This window comes from Canis lupus, chromosome 24 (assembly GCF_048164855.1).
Source record: "Canis lupus baileyi chromosome 24, mCanLup2.hap1, whole genome shotgun sequence".
Classification (NCBI taxonomy): Eukaryota; Metazoa; Chordata; class Mammalia; order Carnivora; family Canidae; genus Canis; species Canis lupus.
In genome coordinates this window covers 16,701,351-16,723,787 of record NC_132861.1, presented here as the reverse complement: position 1 = coordinate 16,723,787, position 22,437 = coordinate 16,701,351, and the positions used below count along the sequence as shown (strand labels likewise).

The 22,437-nt window shown below is 40.7% G+C and overlaps 1 protein-coding gene across 4 annotated transcripts in view; it reads left to right on the top strand.

Moving 5' to 3' along the window:
• TNFRSF19 (TNF receptor superfamily member 19) overlaps positions 1-22,437 on the top strand; it is an 89,685-nt gene that overhangs the window by 14,364 nt on the left and 52,884 nt on the right. For 2 of the 4 annotated variants that reach the window (XM_072795773.1, XM_072795772.1), the window contains exons 2-5: positions 5,075-5,329; positions 5,916-6,020; positions 7,763-7,873; positions 21,001-21,179. In XM_072795773.1, coding sequence (XP_072651874.1) covers positions 5,952-6,020; positions 7,763-7,873; positions 21,001-21,179 — 359 coding nt within the window. In that variant the 5' untranslated portion in view covers positions 5,075-5,329; positions 5,916-5,951. The remainder of the gene's footprint in view (positions 1-5,074; positions 5,330-5,915; positions 6,021-7,762; positions 7,874-21,000; positions 21,180-22,437) is intronic. The other 2 variants (XM_072795771.1, XM_072795770.1) reach the window with 1 other exon arrangement.

Sequence of the window (22,437 nt, the reverse complement as noted above, 5' to 3'; positions counted from 1 at the left end):
GTTGGTGCCGGAGTGAAGGGAGGGGGCTCAGTGTGGCAATAGGAGATGGTGGAGTATGGGGCACTAGAAACCATATGTTCTTCTGTGTAAAGGATGACTGATGCTCAGCTCTACCTCACGTTGCCTTGGTGTGGGACTAGGTGTTTTAATTTTTCGAAAAAAAAAAAAAACAACTTTTTTTTATATCGAAAACTTACTTTAAAAAATTAAGGGTACAGTGAGTAAAGAAAATAGTGCTGCTGGCCAGATGCAACACATGGCCTGCAGAGAGGCAAGTGTCCAGGTAATTACACCGCGAGGTAGAGATGAACCCAGGGTGCAATGGAAACAGAAGAGAAGTGCCATGCGAGATTTAGGAAGATCCCAGAAGAACTCTGACAGATTGTGGTGCAGGTATGGTAGATATAGTCAGAGTACATATAGGAAGGCCCCATGGCGAAAGAGGCAGGTGGCGGTTGGGCAAACTGCAGGTTAAAACAACCAGGGTGGGTTTGGGAGCTAGTGGTGTGCCCAGCCAGTAGGAGATGGAGCCCAGAGCCACTCCTCCTTAGCGGGCTCCTGCAGAGGGCTGCCAGGACCCTGCCTCTCCGCCTGTTCACACACCAGCGCAGGGTTTCACCAGATGAACAAGGAGGTAGAAGGGGCGTGCGTTTCAGCACCTGTTGGATTTATCCCGGTTACCATTCATTCAAATGAGCGGGCTGAGCAGTTTGATTTGAGAAGCAGCCACCTTCTGTGCAGCTGAACAGAATGTTTGCAGCCCTGGGCTTCAGGCTCCTGTCTCTTCTTTTTTGCTTGCCTGGGCCTCCCCAGACTGCCACTCTGTTTGATACTGTAGAACAGCAGTTGTCAAAGCAGAAGTTCCAAACTCCTAGAAAACAGTGAATCAGGCATCCTTAGTCTTTTCCTTTATTGCCTAGCTAGAGGCAGTTTCTCCACACACATTTTGCAAAAATGGTTGCTAGATTGTTAATAGATGATATCTAGTCTGGATTTTTTTTGGCAAACTATGAAAACCTGTAATCCCGATAATTCATATGTCTCATACTTGATAAGTCATCTCCAAATAAACAGGACACTAATATAAAGGCATCTTTCTCCCTGGCTTGGGCCCTGAATGCTCAGAAGTTAAAAGCAATTTCAATAAATACCTTTTTATTGCCTTATTTTTATTTTAAATATTATTGCTTACATGCTTGTTATTTCATTAAATTTTCCTTCTTTTTATGAATGCCAAAGCATTTCACAAGGTTATTTCATTTTTCTCCAGGAAATGCAAGGTCACACTTACAACACTTCACCAGCCAAATTGTTTGCTTCTAAATACCCCTTTGCCGGGTTATACTCAAATGTGTTTAGGAGATACCACCACCGCTGCTAGGCTGTGAGCTCCCTGGAAGTGTACTTTTGTAGTTCCTGCCCCAACTTGATATTGCCTTCTTTCAAGCACCTAATAACTACTTAACCAAAATGTGTTGAATAAATGGATAAATCATGAAATGTCTTATTTTGTTATGTGGTTTTGGTTTTGTTGATCATTTGTGTTCACATCATCCTACTGTGCCACGGGCCATTGGATACTACAGTATAGGATGATAAAACACTAGGTCAGCCTGGTGGAATAGCTGAGCACCCCATTTTGGAGTTACTAGGCATGGATTTGGTTTGTTTTTCACCATTTCTATGATGTGTCCTTTGACCTGCAGTTTTCCTCTTACATTGGATAAAAGTAAATATCTACTCTTTGTAAGATTTTATTTATTTATTCATGACAGACATAGAAAGAGAGAAAGAGAGAGGCAGAGACACAGGCAGAGGGAGAAGCAGGCTCCACGCAGGGAGCCCAATGTGGGACTCGATCCTGGGTCTCCAGGATCACGCCCTGGGCCAAAGGCAGGCGCCAAACCGCTCCGCTACCCAGGGATCTCCAAATATCTACTCTTTTTAAAGTGTGGGAGTATGGAAACAACTATACTTTTTATAAAGTATAGTCACAGTACTCAACATATAAATGCTTAGTTCAGACTTTGAATTGATTCTTAGTCTTTGAACGTTTTCTGCGCACCTGTAGGTCCAGAGATCTAAACCGTCACCTTCCACTGGATTGTGACCATCTGAATAATGTCTCCCGTTGGTCTAACAAGTCACAGACATTGGACCATTGGGTCTTCAATATGAATGTCATTAACTACAACAATAACCATCGCCAATGCTTATGTAGCATTTATTATGTGCCACAAACAGTTTGTATCAATTCACTGTCCTGGCAGTGCTTTATGAGTGCTATTCAACACACTTATTCCTCACAGCAGTTTCAGGAGGCAGGTATTATCACTAGGCCCAATGCAGAGATGAGGACACTGAGGCTTAGGTTAAGTAACCTGGCCAAGGTCACACACTAGTGGGTGTCATTGCCTAGCAACTGCCCCAGGAACCAGATCCACCCCCGTCCTCTGCTAAGTATGTGAGGCACTGGGCTAGGTAGGCACTTGATATACATTATCTCAGGTAATCCTCACAACAGCCTGTGATACAGGTTCTATTTTTATCTCTACCAATGTGTAGTTTCAAAGTGACATTGCTAAGAAATGGGCCTAAAAACCCAGGTGCTCTAGTGCTCTAGTTAACACTTTTCCCTGATAGTTTCCCCTAAAAGCCAGGTTCTTAAAAAACCCATATTGGGTTTACATGCAGAAAAATGTTTGAACTTGGACTTTATATCATCCCATCTGCTGTCAGGACAATTGGGCAAGCTACCCAGTCCTAATTACTTCCCAGCCTCTTGGTATAGAAAAAGCCAGGCTAAGCGAGAAGTCACAAAAGAGAGAAGTGATATATTCCAATGGTGCATTTTGCCTTCTAGCTCCCAGTGTAAGAAATCTGTTAAAAAAAAAAAAACCTGCTCACATTTTTAAAAAGCAAATTAGGATTTTTAAAAAATCACCATATTATTCAATCATCAGACTTAATGCCTTGTAGATATAATGACATAGTAATAAGATATATCTGAGATAGAATGTTTATTCTTATTCATCACAGAAAAGTTAAGTCCATTACATGCAACCAAATCCCACTTGTTTTCCATAATATATTCTTCATTGTTTTGTGCTGCTTTATTCTCTTCATTAATTCAAACATTTACGTGCCCACATGTGCCAGGTACTATGCTAAATACTGGGAATACAAAGAGTAATGAGGTGTGGTACCCCTTTTAAAGAAACACACAGTCTGGTGCCTAAAACTGGCATACAGATAAGCATAATTGCTATGTCATATGATCGATACTGTGCATGAATGTAGAAAGACCTTTAGGGCCATAGGGAACAAATAAATCTCTTTAGTGTGCTTGGTCTTGGCCAGCATCTCAGCAGGGTGACAGCTGAGCAGGTTCTTGGAGGGATTTAGGGAGAAAGGCTCTCCTAGGTTACAGCCTGAGTGAGAGGGCAAGACCACGGGGTTTCAGAAGAAACGTGGGCATCAGGCTATGGCAGAGCCAGATGGATGGGAGAGCAGTGACTAGTGATGACACCGGTGGGCTAGTGGGTGAGATTGTAAATGGCCCAGGTGCCAGGCTAAGGAGTTTAAAGGGTAATTTGCAAAGATCAACCCATTCAAAGTATTTAATTTAGCGTGGTGTGTGTGTGTGTGTTTTGGGAGAATGATATAAGTTAGCACGTAGGATATAGTTCCATTCAGTTTTTTCTGCCCTATCATCTAAAAAAAAAAATTCTCCTTCTGATGCAGAAATCATTGTACTTTATTTAATTTTTTTCTTTAATTGTGTTTATGCGATTTTTAATCTCATCACTTATTTTATAGACTTTTCAAGTACTATATAATTTACCTTTTTGCCCCAAGAACATAGCACATATTTTTTTCATTATTAATGAAATACCCTAGAAAGAACTTTTAGAAAAAAGAGGGAAAAAATTTCACCCAGGATGCCACAATATGAACCTAACCACTGATAGCATTCTGACTTACTTATTTTTGTACATAAAACAGGTGTATCTTCTGAAGTCAAAATCGTGTTGCCATGACTTCCAACCCAAAGTGTGTGGGTTGGAAGATACTACAGTATCTGTGTGCCTGCCGCAGTAGTTAGTACAGAATCCTAGTGTATTGTTCCGATCAAACTAGTTGCTTGATTGTGGTATGCACTAACTGTCGATCTTTTTTTTTTTCTTGTATTTGGGTAAATGCTTTGATATTTATACCCTCTCTTCCATATTAGCTTAATCCAAGAGATTTTGTGTTTTCCTTTAAAAAATCAGCACATTTTAAAAAATTAGGACCATGTCAAGAAAGAGATAACCCAAAGCATACATTTTGGGGAATGTGATTTTATCTTCTCTTCCCAATTCTGCGTCTGCACAGGCAGGAAGCTGCATGGTTGGATAACTGCTGGGTCATTTTGACATATGCAAGGAGGAAAAAGAAGCTATGGCCAAAAGCTGGAAAAGCAAAAACCAAAACCAAAAAACTTTGAATTCAGTCAAAATGAATCATTCATTCAACAAACATTAAATTTCATTGCACTGATAATTGGAGCCACTCAGGTGGCTGGAGTAACTTTCTGGGCTGTCTGTCTCAGACAGACAGGGTTGTGTTCAGGCTCACCCCAGGCTGGCTGCTTGGCCAGCAGGGAGACAGCAGCCCGCCAGCCCTGCTTCCTTTGTTGTTAATTGCTATTGTTTTTCTTAAGGTCTTTGGTCCAGGGTTCTGGTTCTCTGCTCTGGTTTCTTTCTAAGTGGTCACATTGTTTGCTCTGGGTCTCTGTTAGTTTTGGAAGATTCAACTTTGAAGAGAAACTGAGCCCTTGTTTCTCTACCTAATAGATGGAACCACCAGCTGAGTCTTCCCTATTTTTTTTTTTTTAAGATAGATCTCTTCTCTGGACATTGTATGGGTCTGAAAAAAAGGCAGCCATGTCTGTTTCTACCTTTTAGGTCATTTACCATAAAGATGAGGTGGTTTGGCTTTATCTTTTATCGAAAAGGGAGTGCCTCCAATTTCATCACTTGTAAATGATTTTTAGATGTTCTTAAATAAATGCTCATTTTTCTGCTCATAGATTACTTTCACTGTACTGGTTGGAGGAAGTACTCACACATGCCAAACATGAGCTGTATCTGCTTCTTTGTGGAGCTGCAGGCCCAAGACCCAAGCCTTGCAGGGTATATGCCACTCAGGAGCACTGGAGCCAACCCACCTGGGTGTACATCTTGCTATGCCTCTCATTGGCCTTGAGCAAGGGACTCAGTCCTCTCTGAGCCTGTTTCCCCACATCTCTAAAATTGGATATCTACCTTCTAGAGTCCTTGTGAAGGTAAATGAATTAATATGGTGGAGATAGTGCCTGGCACATAGTGCTTAGCACATGTTCATTGTTACTTTATCACTATAATTGCCCTCTTGGCACCAACTAAACCCATCTACATGGTGGGTTTATATAGTCACTGTTGTAATATAACTCTGTTGGGTGGAGCTGTTGGAACTATAGAGACTTGGGTAGAAAATAAAGGCATGCATAGGGGCACCAGGCTGGATCAGTCAGGAGAGCATGCCACTCTTGACCTCTGGGTTGTGAGTTTGAACCCCACACTGGGAGTAGAGATTACTTTAAAAGGTAAGATCTGTAAAAAAAAGAAGAAAATAAAAGCATGTATAGCCTAGGAATTCAGAGCCAGTAGGAGTTTTGCATATAATGTATAGGGAGACAAAGCTTCCACTCCCCTAACCTAAATTCTTAAAAGCTTACCTATTGTTTGTCTGTGTATTTTTTTATAAAGTGATTTCCTTTAAAACATAAATAGTATTACCTAGTAGAAATGTTAATGGTAAACATTGTACAGTAAATACAGAACACCAGCAACCAATGTCATCCTGGTTAACTAGATCTTCTTGTCTTTTAGAAAACTCCTCCACAATAAATACACGTAATAAGAGCCATGGCTTTAAAAGTGCTCCTGGAACAAGAAAAAGCATTTCGCACCATTGTACTTTTACTGGCCTATTTGGTAAGTCAAGTCTTTCCTAAGAACGTGGTGAGAGAGTCATCTAAGTAGTACCAAAATGATCTTCAATTTCCAATCCCATCTTTTGCATTTTTCTTTCAAATTGTATTTTATCATGTTGCATTTCATTAGTAAGCATAGATTGCTGCCAAGACAAAAGTCTTGACATTTGTAGCAATTGTTGAAATTATTTTGTTTACATTTAGATGAAGTAATAAAATCACAGCATTACTCATAGCTCTAGGACAATGGTACTCTGTTGTGTGTATAGGCTTATGTCTCTATAACACACCCTAGACCCTAACAAGACCAGATTCTCTTTGGAGCCCATGATTTACACAGTTTGTGAAGAAATTAGAATTGACTCTTAAAAGAAGTGTGATTTTTATATAGTTATTTAAACCCTTCTTGGTTCCAAAAAGCATTAAAGACAGAGGGAGAATTTTAATGTTTGAATGCTTGACATGAAAGATCTATGAAGGTGTTCAAAAAAGTTGAAATTTATTTCATCTGGAGATAGGATCATCATCTGCAAATGTAAAACGAATTATTCATGCTGAAGACAGTACCTGAAGTCTTCTTGAAAGACAAAGTAAGAGTGGGGTCACTTTGGAGCCTGAGATTCAGGTAGAGGAAGGAAAATTTTCCTTCCTTCCAGCTGACGCTGTTACACATTTGAATGAATGGTCTAGGAGGGAGGTAGTGGGATTTGTTTCTCTCTCTCCCTCCCCCCGCCCTTTTTTTAAAGATTTTATTTATTTATTCATGAGAGACACACAGAGAGGCAGAAACATAAGCAGAGGGAGAAGCAGACTCCCTGTGGGGAGCCCAGTGCGACTCAATCCCAGGACTCCAGGATCAGGACGTGGGCCAAAGGCAGATGCTCAACCACTGAGCCACCTGGGTGTCCCTGGAATTTGTTTCTCAGAGTGATTACAGTTTCTTTGTGGCTGAATGAATCTCCACCTTGAATTCTCCCTCCTGCCTGCTTGAGAGGTTCAGACTTTGATTTTATTTAATTGGTTTGCAGGACATCATTATAGATACTCCTGCTTCAAGGAGGCCATAGTTTGTGCTGATTAATTACTCATCATTACAATCATCAAGAACAATTTCCTGTGCCTTTTTGTATAATCGCCATTCTGCAGAACAATGTCTGTTCACCCAGTGCTTCTTAGAAAAGAGGACATGTCCTAAGTCATTTTGTCCTTTTCTACCTTAGGCACTCAGAAAAGTATCAGAGGAAGATAGCCGTTGATCCAAAAAAAAAAAAAAAAGAGAGAGAGAGAGAGAGAGAGAGACATACACACACACACACACACACACACACACACACACACACACACAGACCTCATTCAGGGAATACAGAGAAAAATCAGGCTTATTGACTTATTTGTTCCACTGACTTATTCAGAAAGTGATTTTGTGGGGCACCTGGGTGGCTCAGTGGGTTAAGCATCTGCCTTCAGTTCAGGTCATGATCTCAGGGTCCTGGGATCGAGCCCCAAATCAGGCTCGCTGCTCAGTGGGGAGTCTGCTTCTCCCTGTCTCTCAAATAAATGAAATATTTATTTAAAAAGTGATTTTTCTTCCTAAATTGAAAATTAAATTGGCCTCTGAATTCATGTTTACATTCAGTGATTGTGTAAATAATACTGATGATGTTGTTCCTTTCTTACCAAAAATATATGTATATAATTTTAAACTTACTTTAAAATAACATTTTGCAAAACTTTTTTTTTCAGGCATGTGAAGTGATTTGTGAAACAGGAGACTGTAGACAACAAGAATTCAGGGATCGATCTGGAAATTGTGTTCTCTGCAAGCAATGTGGGCCAGGCATGGAATTGTCTAAGGTAAATATTGGATGCATGGTGAGGTTGTAAATTTGTGCTTTTAAAATACATTCTTTTGGGCTAAACTCTTTTAGCTAGTTACTGGTGAAGATTTGGACACGATGACAGAATTTGGTTACTTGAGCCAAAATTGGGTAAATTGAGAGCCAATTGAGAATTGGGTGATTACCCAATTCTCTCTCCAATACCTTTGATTCATATATCTTACTGAGATAAAAGGAGTAGGTTCTGTCTGATAATTAGAATCTAATTGTTGTTTTGTGAAATTTGTGCTTATCGTATGTCAGCGAAAGAATAGAATTATTAAGGTGTATTTGAGTTAGTTAAAAAGAACCAAATACTCTACTGAAGATTTTGAAATAAAATCATAAGAGAAAATACTAACGCTACTTTCTTTCACTGGGTCTTCTTTTTCTTAAGATGAATTATTACCATTGCTAGTCACAAAGTAGCGCCTACAGTAACCATGCTCCATAGAGGCAGCGCCTTTGCAAACTAGCATTCTGTACATTCTTTTGACAATGCAGGTGCTATTATTAATCTCCCCATGTTGGATGTACGTTATTCCCAGGAGCATTTTAAATATATTCATCTACCCGCTACTTGTTAAGAAGCGGTATGTCCCAGGAGGGCATATTTCAAAGTCTTGGGTATTCTCAGACCTTTTTTGCTTTATTTTCTAACCTTTTGAAGATATTACTAGTTGTAGATAATTGATATATCATTTTGTTCTAAATAAAGCATCAAAGTCTTCCTGCTAGAAAACGAACAAAAAGATTTTTCTTTTTACTTAAAGTGACTTTTAAAAGAGGAGTCCTTTGCCCCTACAGACTGCCATTATTTCAAGTGGAGTCTTGTCATTCATAGATTTTTGATCAATGATCCACAAACAGCAGGAAACAAAGCATTCTGCATTCTGCAAGTGATTCCTGGTGGATGGCTTTTCTCTGCTGGTTGTGTTCAATAAGTGGTGCCATTTAATATCCTGGGCTTTACATTTGGATTGAAACTGGCTGATCTTCGAACCGTGTGTTCCATTGACTTCACTGTGGCATCTAAACTGGTATTTTTTAGTCCTTATTGATTGTAGAGAGGTGCATTTTCAGATCTAGGTTTTGTGGTGTTGGGTGTAAGAGGAGCAGACCTGTAGATCTAGGATCAGTGAACAAAGTAGTAAAAAATGTGACAGTGCCCAACAGAAAAATAGATGATGAAGTTGCTACCTCTCAAAAGTTCTTCTTTTCCCAAATCTCTGTGAAAATCTGAGTGAAATGTCATAGATTCTGAAAGATGAGTAAATCATTTTCAGAAGTTGCTCCCTCTCCTTCATCCTTTGAATCTAGAGAGTATAGCCTCAGAATAATTTCTGGAGAATCAGACCAGGGATGAAGGTCCCTATGACCTCTAGTGGTTTTTTTGTTTGTTTGTTTGTTTGTTTTTTAGTATTTTTATCTAAGCTTTTTTTATTTAAAAATTTTAATTAAAAAATCTAACTTTTTATTGAAAAAGTAGGCTGACGGTCCTATCACCCCTAACATTTTTTTATTTAAAAAAATCCATCTTCTGAGATTATCTGATAAGAGTTTTTCTATTTTACAATTTTCCAAATTTTCCATGGATTTTCAGAAGAAATATTTTTCTCTAGGTAGTAATTTTCCCCAAATGTGGAAACAGGTGTCTATCCCTATGACACTGGATGCAACCAAAGAGAGTAGGAATTCTGAATAATTCTGCCTTTACTACTTGATTAGTATTTGTTTCAATATTTATTATCATTTTATTCATTAGAAAAAGGACAAATTGGGTGAGAAAGACTCAAAGGAAAGGTAATGATATCACTGAAAAATTAGGGTAAGACCCACTTGGATGCACGAATGTCACAAATACGTGTATCATGCTCCTACATACCCTGAGGTATCTACCTTGAGTTGGACATAGTACAGCCACAGAGTACCTTTACTAAAGAACATCAGTCAACTTCAGATAGTTCTTAGGTCAAAAAAAGTGCCACTTAAATCTTGTCATATAAAAGTTAATGGATTTCTGTGTGTGTGTATATGTGTGTGTTATAAATTATTTTGCCAAGTCTTTTATCTTGGTTTTAGCTCCTAGCAAATAAAATTAGCAACTTAGCCTTGCTCATGCCCTAACAGAGCAAAGGAATCAAACATATCAATGGAATATATATTCATACTATGTTTCCTAGTATGTATATATTATAGTATATATATTATAGTATATAAAATTATATATATAATACATTTATACATATAAATATATATATACATATGTACATATACATTATACATATAATATTATACATATCTTATACAGTATGTATATATCAAGACAGCTCGAGGTTTTTTCATAAGTGATTACTTTGGGGCTGGGAAGTTTCTAAACTGTCCATTCATAATTTTACAGTTTCTTCTTTCTAGGCTGCCTTAATTAACTCTTTAGCAAGAACATGTATCTTTCAGAGGAGAAAAATATTAAGTTCTGAGTATATTAAAATCAGATAAATCACTTAAATTAGCAAACCTTTTCAACTGGTTAACTCTGACATCCAAGTTTTACAAATCAAAGAAAAGTTTACATCTTTGGCTAATACTAAGCTTTTTTAAAAAAACATAATCTGATATTTATAAATAATTGAATTCCTTTTTCACTTATTATGCCAAACTTATAATTTGGAGGGCGGAATGCCTGTTCATTTGTAATAACTGAGTTCTGTAGTACTTACCTCTTTAACTGAGGCTTAAGATTCTGGTTACCTGTGGTGCTTGAAATTTTGAATGCACAATGAACAGTAAGTATTTTAAAGTCAGTTATTAAAAAGTAGAAAAGCTGAATCAAATTACTGATCACAACCAGTTTTCTTTATATTAAGGGGAAAAAAAAGAAGTGCATTTTCACCAGACATGAGAGCTTTCAGATAACCTTTATCCTAACATTATTAAATTACTTGTTTCACTATAGTAAACATAACTTAAAACTTATGTCCATTTTCTAATATTGTGTCTCTCGACCCAAAATAACAAATGCTGGGTCATAGGGTTCTTTGAATTACAAATGTGTTATCTGTGTCTTAAAACTAAAGCCTGGAAATACTTTGGGTAAGCAGGTAGCGTTAAAATTTCCATCTGTGGTTTTATTACTCCTAATGATTATTTTCTTTGGAAGGCGTTCAATTCTAGTTTTTTCTGAAGGTGTCGGGGCTTACTTTCCCATTGTTAGGTCTCTGCCATTTAAAACATGTAGTGTAGGGTTTGGGGGAGGTTACCAGAATAGCATTCCTGGAGACAGTCTACACTTTGGCACACCTGTCCTAGGTGGTCAGTGGTCCATCTGACCTCTTTCACTTCCTTTCAGTTGTCAGATAGTAAGTCTGCACAGAAGCTCCAAGCTCAGTAATAACCATTGTTGCTTGTTTAGATTGAGACTTTTCCTTTTGTTGGCCACTTTTTAAGTGATTACTTATTTTAACCTTTTACCCTAGATACTTTCGGTTATGTGTGTCTAAGGGATGTCTCTTAGCAAATATGTACTACCTCTCAAATATGTCTTCAGCTGTTATTCTGTAATATATATCATGCAACCAGAATAGATACTAGCTAACGTTTGTTATAATGAGCCAGATTCTATGTGATATTTGTATATTAAGTTATAGAGGCCCTTTAATGTATGTCTTAAATAGGGGGTATAACTCCTTCTGTTTTATAGATGGGGAAACAGACATGGAGATGGTCAGTTGCTCTGTCCATTGCCACCATTAGAAGTGCTGGGAGAAAGTGGTGGGGCCACATGGTGGTAATGATTTCTTTTCTCATTTTGCATAGTGCCCATGTACAGTGCTGTCCGACAGAACTTTCTGTGATGGTGGAATGGTCTGTATCTGCGCTGGCCAATATAGGAGTTACTAGCCACTTGAAGTGTGTTATTGAACACTTGAAGGGTGGCTCGTGTCACTGAAGCACTAGATTTTAAATTTTAGCAAATGAAATTTTAAGTTTTGCCACATGAAATTGTGGCTGTTATATTGGACAGTGTAGCTCTCTAGAATGATGAAATTCCCTCTAGAAATTCTGGCTCAGGACCAACTTCTAAAAAAGAGATCCAAATCACGCTGACCTGATGCTTGTACATTCTAGGAGCTGCTTTCCTGGTCAGCCTTCTTCCTTTCTTTCCTTGTCTGAGCTACCCGTGGCCTGGGCACTGGTTTCTGAACATCCCTCTGCTTCTGCTCTCCCACCACACTCCTTTCGGCTGAGCCACGCGGGAGCCATTGCTGTGGCTTCTCACACCATGTGGCACCCTCTGTGTCCCCATCTGAGCTGTCTGATGGCAGTAGCTAGTAGCTCTTTGGGCTCTTTCCCTGAAAGCCCCCAGTATCCTATCTTCTCAGTTAGCTTCTTTTTGGTAACTCAGCTTAATGGGTAGTTTTCCTGTGTCTTTGGGAAAATGTAGGATAGGCCACTGAGCCATCTGGGGTCTGTTTTGAGGATTTTCTTCCATTGAGCCATAGCTGGTCTTTCTCTCTTCCACATCAGGGTTTAGGTTCAGAAAGTTTAAGAGAAAGATCATTGATAATGTATTTTTCCTATTTCCAAGACAAAAAGTACAAACTGTTGCTTACGTAGCTCCATGAGTGGTTACATGCTGGCATCTGGAGCCTTAAACAGCCAGCTTTTTGGCTCACAGAAATAAACAGCATTGCGATACGTGGGAGAGGATGACTTTTGTTTTCCCGAAGTGACCACATTAGCCTTTTAATTCTTACTGTCTAGAATCTGCCCAGCCACAGCCCCTCCTCCTCACCGAGTATTAATGCCAACAATGTGCTTTTAACATGATCACCTCCCAGCAGTAAACCAGGAAACTAGTTTTTGCATGAACCACTTGAAACAGTCTTCAAGTCTCTGGCACGGTTTTCAAAGTAAACTTTTCTAACCAATTATTGGGATGACTTTAATGTAAAAAATTAAGTCTTGTAAACAACAACACACTTTCCTCCACAAATATGCACATTTTTAAAGATGTCTACTTTTTTGGAAAGCTGTTTTTGTCCCCATGAAGAAAGTCACACATGCACACAAAAAGATTAATATGATTTGCAAGCATGAAAAAGATTCATTTATGCCATCTAATTACAGTGTTGCTCACTTTATTTATGTTTAATTATACCTAATCGAGCCCAGTGATGTTTGGCAGATATTAGCAAGCTCTAGCTTGTAATTTTTCTTTAAAAAACTCAACTACAGATTTTCATAAACTGGAACTTGTGGGGCCGGGGCGGGGGGAGAACCTAGGTCTTTGGTGGTGTTTTATTAAAGGAAATTTAAAAAGCTGATTTCTAAACACCAGCTACATAAATCTAATTTGTCATTTCCATTTGCGTGCGCTAGATTTTCTCCACAAATAACTTCTTCTCTGTCCAAATTTGAGCGTTTCAAGTTCAAAGAACCAAAGTTAATAACTTATTGGCTGTACAAATAAATAGTGCTTTAGACCCAAGGCCCCCAAATGTATTTCCTGGACAATTGATGGTCTGTGAGGATCTCCCCTGTGGTCTGAAACTGCTCCTACAACATGTAGGTAAGATCCGCTTGTGTTTTTGCTAAGTGCTGAATTTGCAGAGGGAGAAAAGAGAGAAGGGGATTTGAGGACTGTTTACTTTGAGTCATTTTGCCACTGGAAAGCCACCAAATGTGGCTTAAAAATATTGGGCAGAGTGTCAGAGCTACTGCTGCCGCCAGCTTGGGTGGAAGCGGCCCAGCTGGATGCAGCCCTCTCTTGCCTTGGAACCAAGATAAGGAGGGTTGCTCAAAGCTTCCACCCCCACCCCACAGTGACCATCACCCTCATCTTCCATCCCCTGGCCCACCTCCACCAGCCCCAGAGAATTATCTGGACTTACCAATTAGGACACTGCTGTGACCTTTATAGGGTTTGTTCCCTGGAATAAAGTAATGATACTAGTAATAAAACAACATCAGGAAACACTGCCTTCAATGATATTTGTTCCTCCATTCATTTAGTCAGCAAACATTTATGTGTTACTCACCAGCCTGGTATGTACTGTTAAAGAAAAAAATATCCAGTGGCACTTGTTAATAAGGACGGCAAGGCAAGCTTTGTTCGATAGGTATGGAGGGGGATCACAGCAATGGGATTTTCTAGTGGGGGAAAACCACTGGGCTCCATCCCAACACAACATGGGCTTATGGGAATTTATAGCCATGGAGCAGGGGTCGGTGAGTTGAAAGTTACTGAGGGCAAACATCAAGGGTAGGAGGGGTCCTGGCTGAAGCCAACCTAACAGCTCTTTGCTGAAGACAAGCCAAGGTGATTGGACTTCAAGTCCCTATGAGACTTCAAGTATAGGATGAGGAACCCCAGCCGATATTGAGAATGGGTAGTTCTGGGTAAGCTGACTTAGCAGAGGACTTGCTAAAGCTGGATAGCACAAGGACGTGCACAGGTGCGCCTGGAAGAAGGTTAAGGAGCCTGGCTAAAGTTTGGTCAATCAAAGAATCTTTATAAGTACCAGGTGCCCTGATAGGCTTTGGGGAAAGAGTGATGGAGGGTGGTGTTAAGTATAGAGGATTGTTCACTTATTGTAGGATTTTGGGAAATCACTAGGAATCCTATGGCAATGCTTTTTTTTTAATTGGGTTATTTTATTCATGTGTACATTTTCACACTTTGATGCTTATTAAAAGGCCTCTTCAGGGATTCAGGAAAGTTGTAAGTTTTCCTTTTAAGCTTTTAAGATACGAGGTCATAATTTCAAAAACAAATACTCTAGGATTGTTTGAAAGCCTAAATGCATCTCTGCCATTGGTATTCACGGCCAACCATGCTCCATAAAAATAAAACACATATGTCTAATTCTGAGGGCCAGGCCAATGGCTGACTAATGCCCCCACTCCCGCCCTGGTGTCCTCCCATGTATCCTCCCTCACCGAACACAAGTACAGTCCTTCCAAGGAAATGGTGAGAGGGCGAGCTGTAATGTAACCTGAAAAGTGTCAGAGAACCAGAGCCGGACAGAGGGGAAAGCAGCAAAAACAGATTTCACTCAGGAACTATTGCAACAGGGGGAGAGAGGCCTCAGGATAGAACTAGGCTCAATTCCAAATGCAACATGGACAAGTGGGGATTTCAGCCAAGGACCAGGGTGGGAGGCAGTGGATGGAAAAGTCCTAGGAGGAAACATCAGGGCAGGGGGCATTCTGGCAAAAGCAGACCTAACAGGATTCTTGCTGAAGGCAGGCAGGATGATCCGAGGATTGGAGGGCCAGGAGGAAATTTGAGCAGGAATTGAGGGTGAGCGGATAGGAGGGTGGAAGATTCTGGCTTAACCAACCTCACAGGATTCTTGGACAACTGACCTCTTGAGGACAAAGCCAAGGCTAGGGCCTCATAGAGAAAGTAGCTCACAGGAGCCTGTGAAGTTTGGTGAAAAGTACGGTAAACCTCACCACCAGCATGGCTAGCTTAGCCTCTTCTTTAAGTACTCTTTGTTTTATGTCACCAAAAATCCATTCCTTCCATTTCTTTTATTCTCAACAGTAGTATACTAGCCTGCTCTGGGAAATCATATGCCGAGGGAAATTGTGCCCTTTATATTTAAAAGTAATGGGGGAAGCCACAAAAGATTTTTTAACTGTTTTCATTAAATGTACCATTAGACAGTGTGATCAATGCCACAGTGCTTCAGCAGACCTCTGTGGTTACCCCTCCATCCTGCACTTGGGATGCAGTGATGACTAGCCTCCGGTAGAATGAACTCAACTATTAGCCACACAATGGTATGCTCTCCATCTGCTGGTAGGGAACACTCTCCAAGATGTATTGAGTACAGAAAACTGAAAAACTAGTTACAGAGCAGTGTGTTAAGATACACACACACACACACACACACACACACACACACACAGGATGTTAGGATATTTCTGGGAGCTTTTTCCCAAACCAGATAACAGCTGTTTGCCTGTGTGGACAGAATAGGAAATAAAGAGACCAGAGATGTCAAAGAAGGCATACTGTTTGATTTGTTTATAAAGATCTTGTGTGTAGTAGTAGTTTTTCAGTATAAAGAGTGATAAAAAGAAAAGGGACCAGAAATAGTCTCTGGCCCCAGGGGGGTGGACACGAGTTTATAGAGGCACAATTTCAATGTGCGCTCAGCAGTACTATCCTGGGCAGGAGGCTGTGAGCCACAAGCACTTCAAGCTGTTTGGCCTTTTCTCTTTTTCTCTTGGTAGTTATTTATTGAACTTAATGGGGAAGATTTCAGGGCATTTCAACCACCTAGTTTTACTGAATGAAATAAAAACATCAAAGTAGACATTTATATTGGGGATAATTTAATGTTTATATGCTGTTTACTTTATAGCCTGGATTTCAAATAATTGCAGCATCTCTGTGTTTATATGGTGCTTTAGAAATATGGCAGTCAGCTCTAAAAGCAGTTGCTGCCATGGACACGGTGCTATCACTTAATTCCTTGGGAATATCTTCTCTGAATTTCTCGTTAAGTCAAGGTTTCTAGTTAATTTAACATCTAGAATGATCACTTCATAAATTTCTTAGACCATCATGAACTGCAAGCATTTTTTAAAATCTTAAAAATAATGAGGTTGGAATTTTGATACTATCTTTGGGAAAATGACAAATACTTTAGATAAAAGGTATTTTAAACTAAATTCCCCCAAATAGTTATCAGTCTCTATAAAAGTTCTCAGGAGACTACATGATTCACAATACATTTTTAATACATTTAGGTATTATTTTGTGATTATAATGGACACACAGCTTTTTTTTTGTTTGGTTAGATTTTATTTATTTATTCATGAGAACACACAGAGAGAGGCAGAGACATAGGCAGAGGGAGAAGCAGGCTCCCTGCAGGGAGCCCAGTGCAGCACTCGATCCCAGGACCCTGGGATCACCCCTTGAGCGAAACGCAGATGCTCACCCATTGAGCCACCCAGGCTTTGTTGTTTTTTTCTTTCTTTTTTTCAAGATTTTTTTTAAAGATTTTATTTATTTATTCATGAGAGACAGAAAGAGGGAGGTAGAAACACAGGCAGAAGGAGAAGCAGGCTCTATCAGGAAGCCCGATGTGGGACTCGATCCCGGGACCCCGGGATCACACCTTAAGCCAAAGGCAGATGCTCAACTGCTGCGCCACCCAGGCATCCCAAGGTTTTTATTTATTTGAGAGAGAAAGAGAGAGAGAGAGAGAGCACGAGGAGTGTGAGTGAAGTGGAGAAGCAGAGAGAGAGGGAGAAGCAAACTCTCCACTGAACAGGGAGCCCACCTAAGGACTTGATTCCAGGACCCTGAGATCATGACCTGAGATGAAAGCAGACACTTAACCAGCTGAGCCACCCAGGCGCCCCTGTTGTTTTTTCTATACATGATTTGATCCAATATAGAATGGACCCCCCAAAAAAAGTTCCATGGAATCCTCAGTCTATGAAGTATAGTGATATGTAAGTGACACACAATGATAATGTGGCAGAAACACACTAGTCAAAATGGTCTTCACGTATGTGCAATGCAAACTCTAGAATACAGTCAGGAATCAAAAAATAAGGACAAATATCTTCCCAACACTTAAATACTCATTATTTTTCAAAAGAGATGAGCCTACCAAAACACCTATTTGTCTTTCTTTCAAGTCTATGTCTGCTTGGATATTCATTTAGTTTCTCAGGAATGGAGAGAGGAAGAGAATTGTCAGAGACAGTGATAACCCAACAGGACGAGGAGTGAGAGTTGACTGCCTGGCAAGGATATTAAACTGCCTACATACACACAGGGGCTTCCTAGTTTCTTGTATTACAACACAACGCAATAGTTGATTCAAGCAGGTATGGCTAAATTATATTTTGTGTACCATTTTTAAAAGACAGATAACTGCAATTCATTATAGACATATTTTTATTCTCTAAAAATAATTCAGATATAAATTTATGTTTTTTTAAAAAAAGATTTTATTCATTTATTCATGAGACACACACACACAGAGAGAGAGAGAGAGAGGCAGAGACATAGGCAGAGGGAGAAGCAGGCTCCATACAGGGAGCCCGATGTGGGGGACTCGATCCTGCAACTCTGGTCTGGGATCATGTCCTAAGCCAAAGGCAGACACTCAACCACTGAGCCACCCAGGCGTCCCTATATTTATGTTTCAAGTAACCCAGAAAAAATTGGAGTCTGAGGATCCTTTTGTTTCCCAGTGAGGCTTTATTATACTTGAATTGGGAAAGTTGGTTTGTTGAGTTGTAGAGAATCTAGAAAGGTATCATTTACCTGGTGAATGCCCACTCTGTGCTTGATTTATAGTTTACTTTTTAAAAAAGATTTTATTTATTTATTCATGAGAGCACAGAGAGAGACAGAAACACAGGCAGAGGGAGAAGCAGGCTCCCTGTGGGGAGCCGGATGTGTGACTCGATCCTAGGACCCTGGGATCATGACCTGAGCCAAAGGCAGATGCACAACCACTGAGCCACCCAGGCGCCTCTAGTTCTCATTTCTCTTAACCTTTATTTTCCTTTCTGCTCTCTTCCTTTTTCCTTCCTTTCTTTGTTGTGTTGCAACTTGTATATGACACCCTTACAATCCAAGCTGGCTGTATCAAAGTATAATTTTGAAACTTTGCTCTTGTGTGAACCTTTGACATGGAGATACTGAGCCTGTGGGCAACAAGTCCCCATCCCCCTATTCAAATGGCACAGGCACCACACTTTGATCCTGGAAGATTGTAAGAAGAGGCTCCTGTCACACTGAAAGAGAGTCTTAGGATGCATTCGGCTGTCTCTGCAACTACTTAGCAAAAACACACTTCTGCCCCAGTGCAGAGCCACATCACCCATGTACAAAGCACCAAAAACAGCAGGGACCTCCCCGCAAAGACCTACTCCATGGACCTAGTCCATGCCCAAGCAGTTCTTCTTGAATATGTATCTTTGGTATTTTCCTGATTGCCGGAGTAAGAGATGCTGTTTGGCAAAATTTAAATTATCGCAGAATTATAAAAAATTCAAATCACCTCATAATTTCACTCCCCACCCCTTAGATAATACCTGCTAACAGTTTCAAAGAAATTCTAAATGTGGAGCACCTGGGTGGCTCTGTGGTTGAGCATCTGCCTTCAGCTCAGGTTGTGATCCTGGGGTCCTGGGATCGAGTCCCACATTGAGCTCCCCAAAGGGAGCCTACTTTCCCCTCTGTCTTTGTCTCTGCCTCTCTCTCTATGTGTGTCTCTCATGAATAAATAAATAAAACCTTTAAAAAAAATTCTAATTGTGAATAGTTCTTCAAATCAATTTTTTTCCTTCTGCTGTCTGTGCCTTGGATTAGAACATCGTCTAGTTGGAACACTCAGGATTCAGAAGGTTGTTGACCTTTTTTTGCTCCCCTACTCTTTGATGTGGATGTTTAGAGTATGCATTTGAAAGGCTGGCTGAATAACTGAAGTGAGGAAGGAGGGTATGGCTCCTCCATGATATGAATGAGTTAATTAGTAAAAACTCTAAATTGAAGTTCTATTACGAATCTCTTTTATTCAGAAGTTTGTTGGGTATGGGGAATGTTATCTTTTGTGTTGGTTTTGATTTAATTTTTGACAGTAAGTACTACTTAGTTGACTGTGCCTATAAATACAAATGAAAGGCTTTAAGTATATAAGTTTTATAGGCCAGTGGGAATTTTGAACTGGCAGGGATTTGCATCCTGCATCTGAGGTTTACAGGTGAGGAAATGAAGAGATTTTGTCAGAGTCCTTCCCTCTGCTACTGAGCTGTTTATGTGGGCTCGCTCAGCGTGCTCTCCAAGTGCAGAGATAAGTATCCTATGGATCCTACGGTGTCGAGGTATAGAATCCAATTGCAGAATGAAACAGTGTAGGTTCAAATCCTGGTTCTGACATTAGCAATGTCACCTTGGTTAAGGTACGGACCTTCTGGGAAGCTCCACACCCCCATTCATGAAATGGGAGTCATGATAACACTTTTCTCATTTGAAAGAAGTCTAAAGTAATGAGATAATGTGTATGAAGTTCCAGGCACAGAGTAAGCACCCAGTAAACATTAATACTAATTATGAATATTTTTGTAAGCGATGGGATCATATTTCCAAACCATGAACACATATCTACACATTCTTATTTTAAAAAAATAAGATTTTATTTATTTGAGAGAGAGAGAGCAAGAGAGAGCACAAGCAGGGAGGGAGAGGGAGAAGCAGACTCCCCCTTGAGCAGGGAACTGTCATGGGGCTTGATTCCAAGACCCTGGGATCATGACCCCAGCCAAAGGCAGACGCTTAACCAACTGAGCCCCCCAGGTGCCCCTACATCATTCTTCTTATGGTTGCATTGTATTTACATTATACGATAGGCTCTGATTTATTTGGTTCTCAACCTTGTAGAAATGATCATAATGTGGGTCAAAGCACCATCCATTTTGCCCATCCATGGGAAGCAGTACTGTGTTTTGATGTTCAAATCTATCCGGAGACCTTTAGCATCACACAGCTTAATCCAAACAAGAATTGAGTGTTCTTTAAAGAACTACATCAGAATCTTTCTATTATCACGCAATAACACACGGCTAAACCTGTCAAGATGCTCTCTACTGGATAGATTTCTAGGCTTATCAGCTTAGGAAATTTCTTTTGCAGCTAGCCTCACTTCTAAAATATCACTGTTGAGATCCAAATACGTGTTTTCTGCCTTGCTAAGTAAGTAAGTGTCTGGATACTTCCCTGACTGTAGTTTCTGCACATGCCCAAGACTGGCTTAATTAGGAAAGAAGAAAGTGCCATAATTCTGCCATAAGCTAGCAATAATGCAGCAGTGGGGGTCCCTGAGAACCTTTATTATTCAAATGCTCGTGGCTTCTTGAATAAAGTGGATGACTAAGTATACTCATCGTAGTAAGAGAGATTATTAGCAGTGGGAGACACATTTGAACTTGCTGAAAGGGCTGCCTTTGTATCCAAGAAGGCCCTGCTTGGTGATTATAAGACCAGGTCTTCCTTTTATCCCCGCCGTCTTTTTCACGCTTGCCACGTCTGAATAGCGTTCTGGTGCCTGTTAATCCCTGCAGGAATGCGGCTTTGGCTACGGGGAGGATGCCCAGTGCATGACGTGCCGGCCTCAGAGGTTCAAGGAGGACTGGGGCTTTCAGAAATGCAAGCCGTGCCTGGAGTGCGCGGCCGTGAACCGCTTCCAGAAGGCCAACTGCTCCGTCACCAGCGATACCGTCTGCGGGGACTGCTTGCCAGGGTACGTTGGGTGATTCCTGTCCCCCGTAATCATAGGATGATGATTAAACAAACATTTCCCTTGTTCCCCCTGAAGGTGATCACACCCCAACAGGAACCTGCACACATCTGGCGAGCGGTCGGGACATCCTCTGTGCCCACCATGTGCTGCGCCACATGACACGGGCTGGTTATGAATAAAACGCATAAGTAACGCTAACACAGGATTAGTGTCACGAGAATCTAAAGAGCTTCCTGTAAATTGATGAAAAAGAAAATGTGGACAGATGGACGGAAGAGTGATTGGGCAATTCACAAAAGAGGCAACACGTGTGCCCTGTGATCCTTTGTCCACGTTCATCCTCGTTAGTGATCAGAGAAATGCAAATCACAGCCATTCACTCATTTCCACGGATATTTGTGAAGCAGCGTGGAGACATTGCTTTAGGAGAAGTGAGGCGTTGCTGAGGTAGAGAGGCCAAGAACCCTACCCGTGTGGAGTTTAGATCTTAGTAAGGGTTTTCAAAAGAGCTAAACAGTAAATAATACATAAATTCTGCAGAAAGGTAGCAGAGGATGATTTCTGTAGAAGAAAGAGAACCTAGAGCAGGTAAGGTGGATTAGGCATGCCCCGAGGGCAAGCAAATGGCAGTGTTCAGGTGTGTGACCAGGGTAGGTGAGCTCTGAGCAAGACTTGGAGGAGTTGAGGCAGTTTGCTGAGTAGGTGTGGGGGGAGAAAAGCACTGTGGACACAGGAATGCAGACAGGTCCTAACATGGACATGACCCTGGAGTTCAGGTGCTCTAGCAGTCTAACATGGGAATCTGGGCTCTCAGGCACTGCAGAGGCAGGGCTCTAACTGGACTTAGCCAGAATACGCCCACAGATCAGGGTAGCTCTGACCAAATGGCACAGTGCTAGTTCTGGGGCTCGTGTGTGTGTGTGTGTGTGTGTGTGTGTGTGTGTTAAGATTTTATTTATTTTTTTTTAATTTTTATTTATTTATAATAGTCATACAGAGAGAGAGAGAGGCAGAGACATAGGCAGAGGGAGAAGCAGGCCCCATGCACCGGGTCTCCAGGATCGCGCCCTGCGCCAAAGGCAGGCGCTAAACTGCTGCACCACCCAGGGTTCCCAAGATTTTATTTATTTATCTGAGGGTGAGAGGGAGAGAGGGAGGGAGGGAGGGCATGAGCATGGTACAGAGGGAGGAGGAGAAGCAGGCTCTTTGCTGAGCAGGGAGCCTGATACAGGGCTGGATACCAGGGCCCTAAGATCAT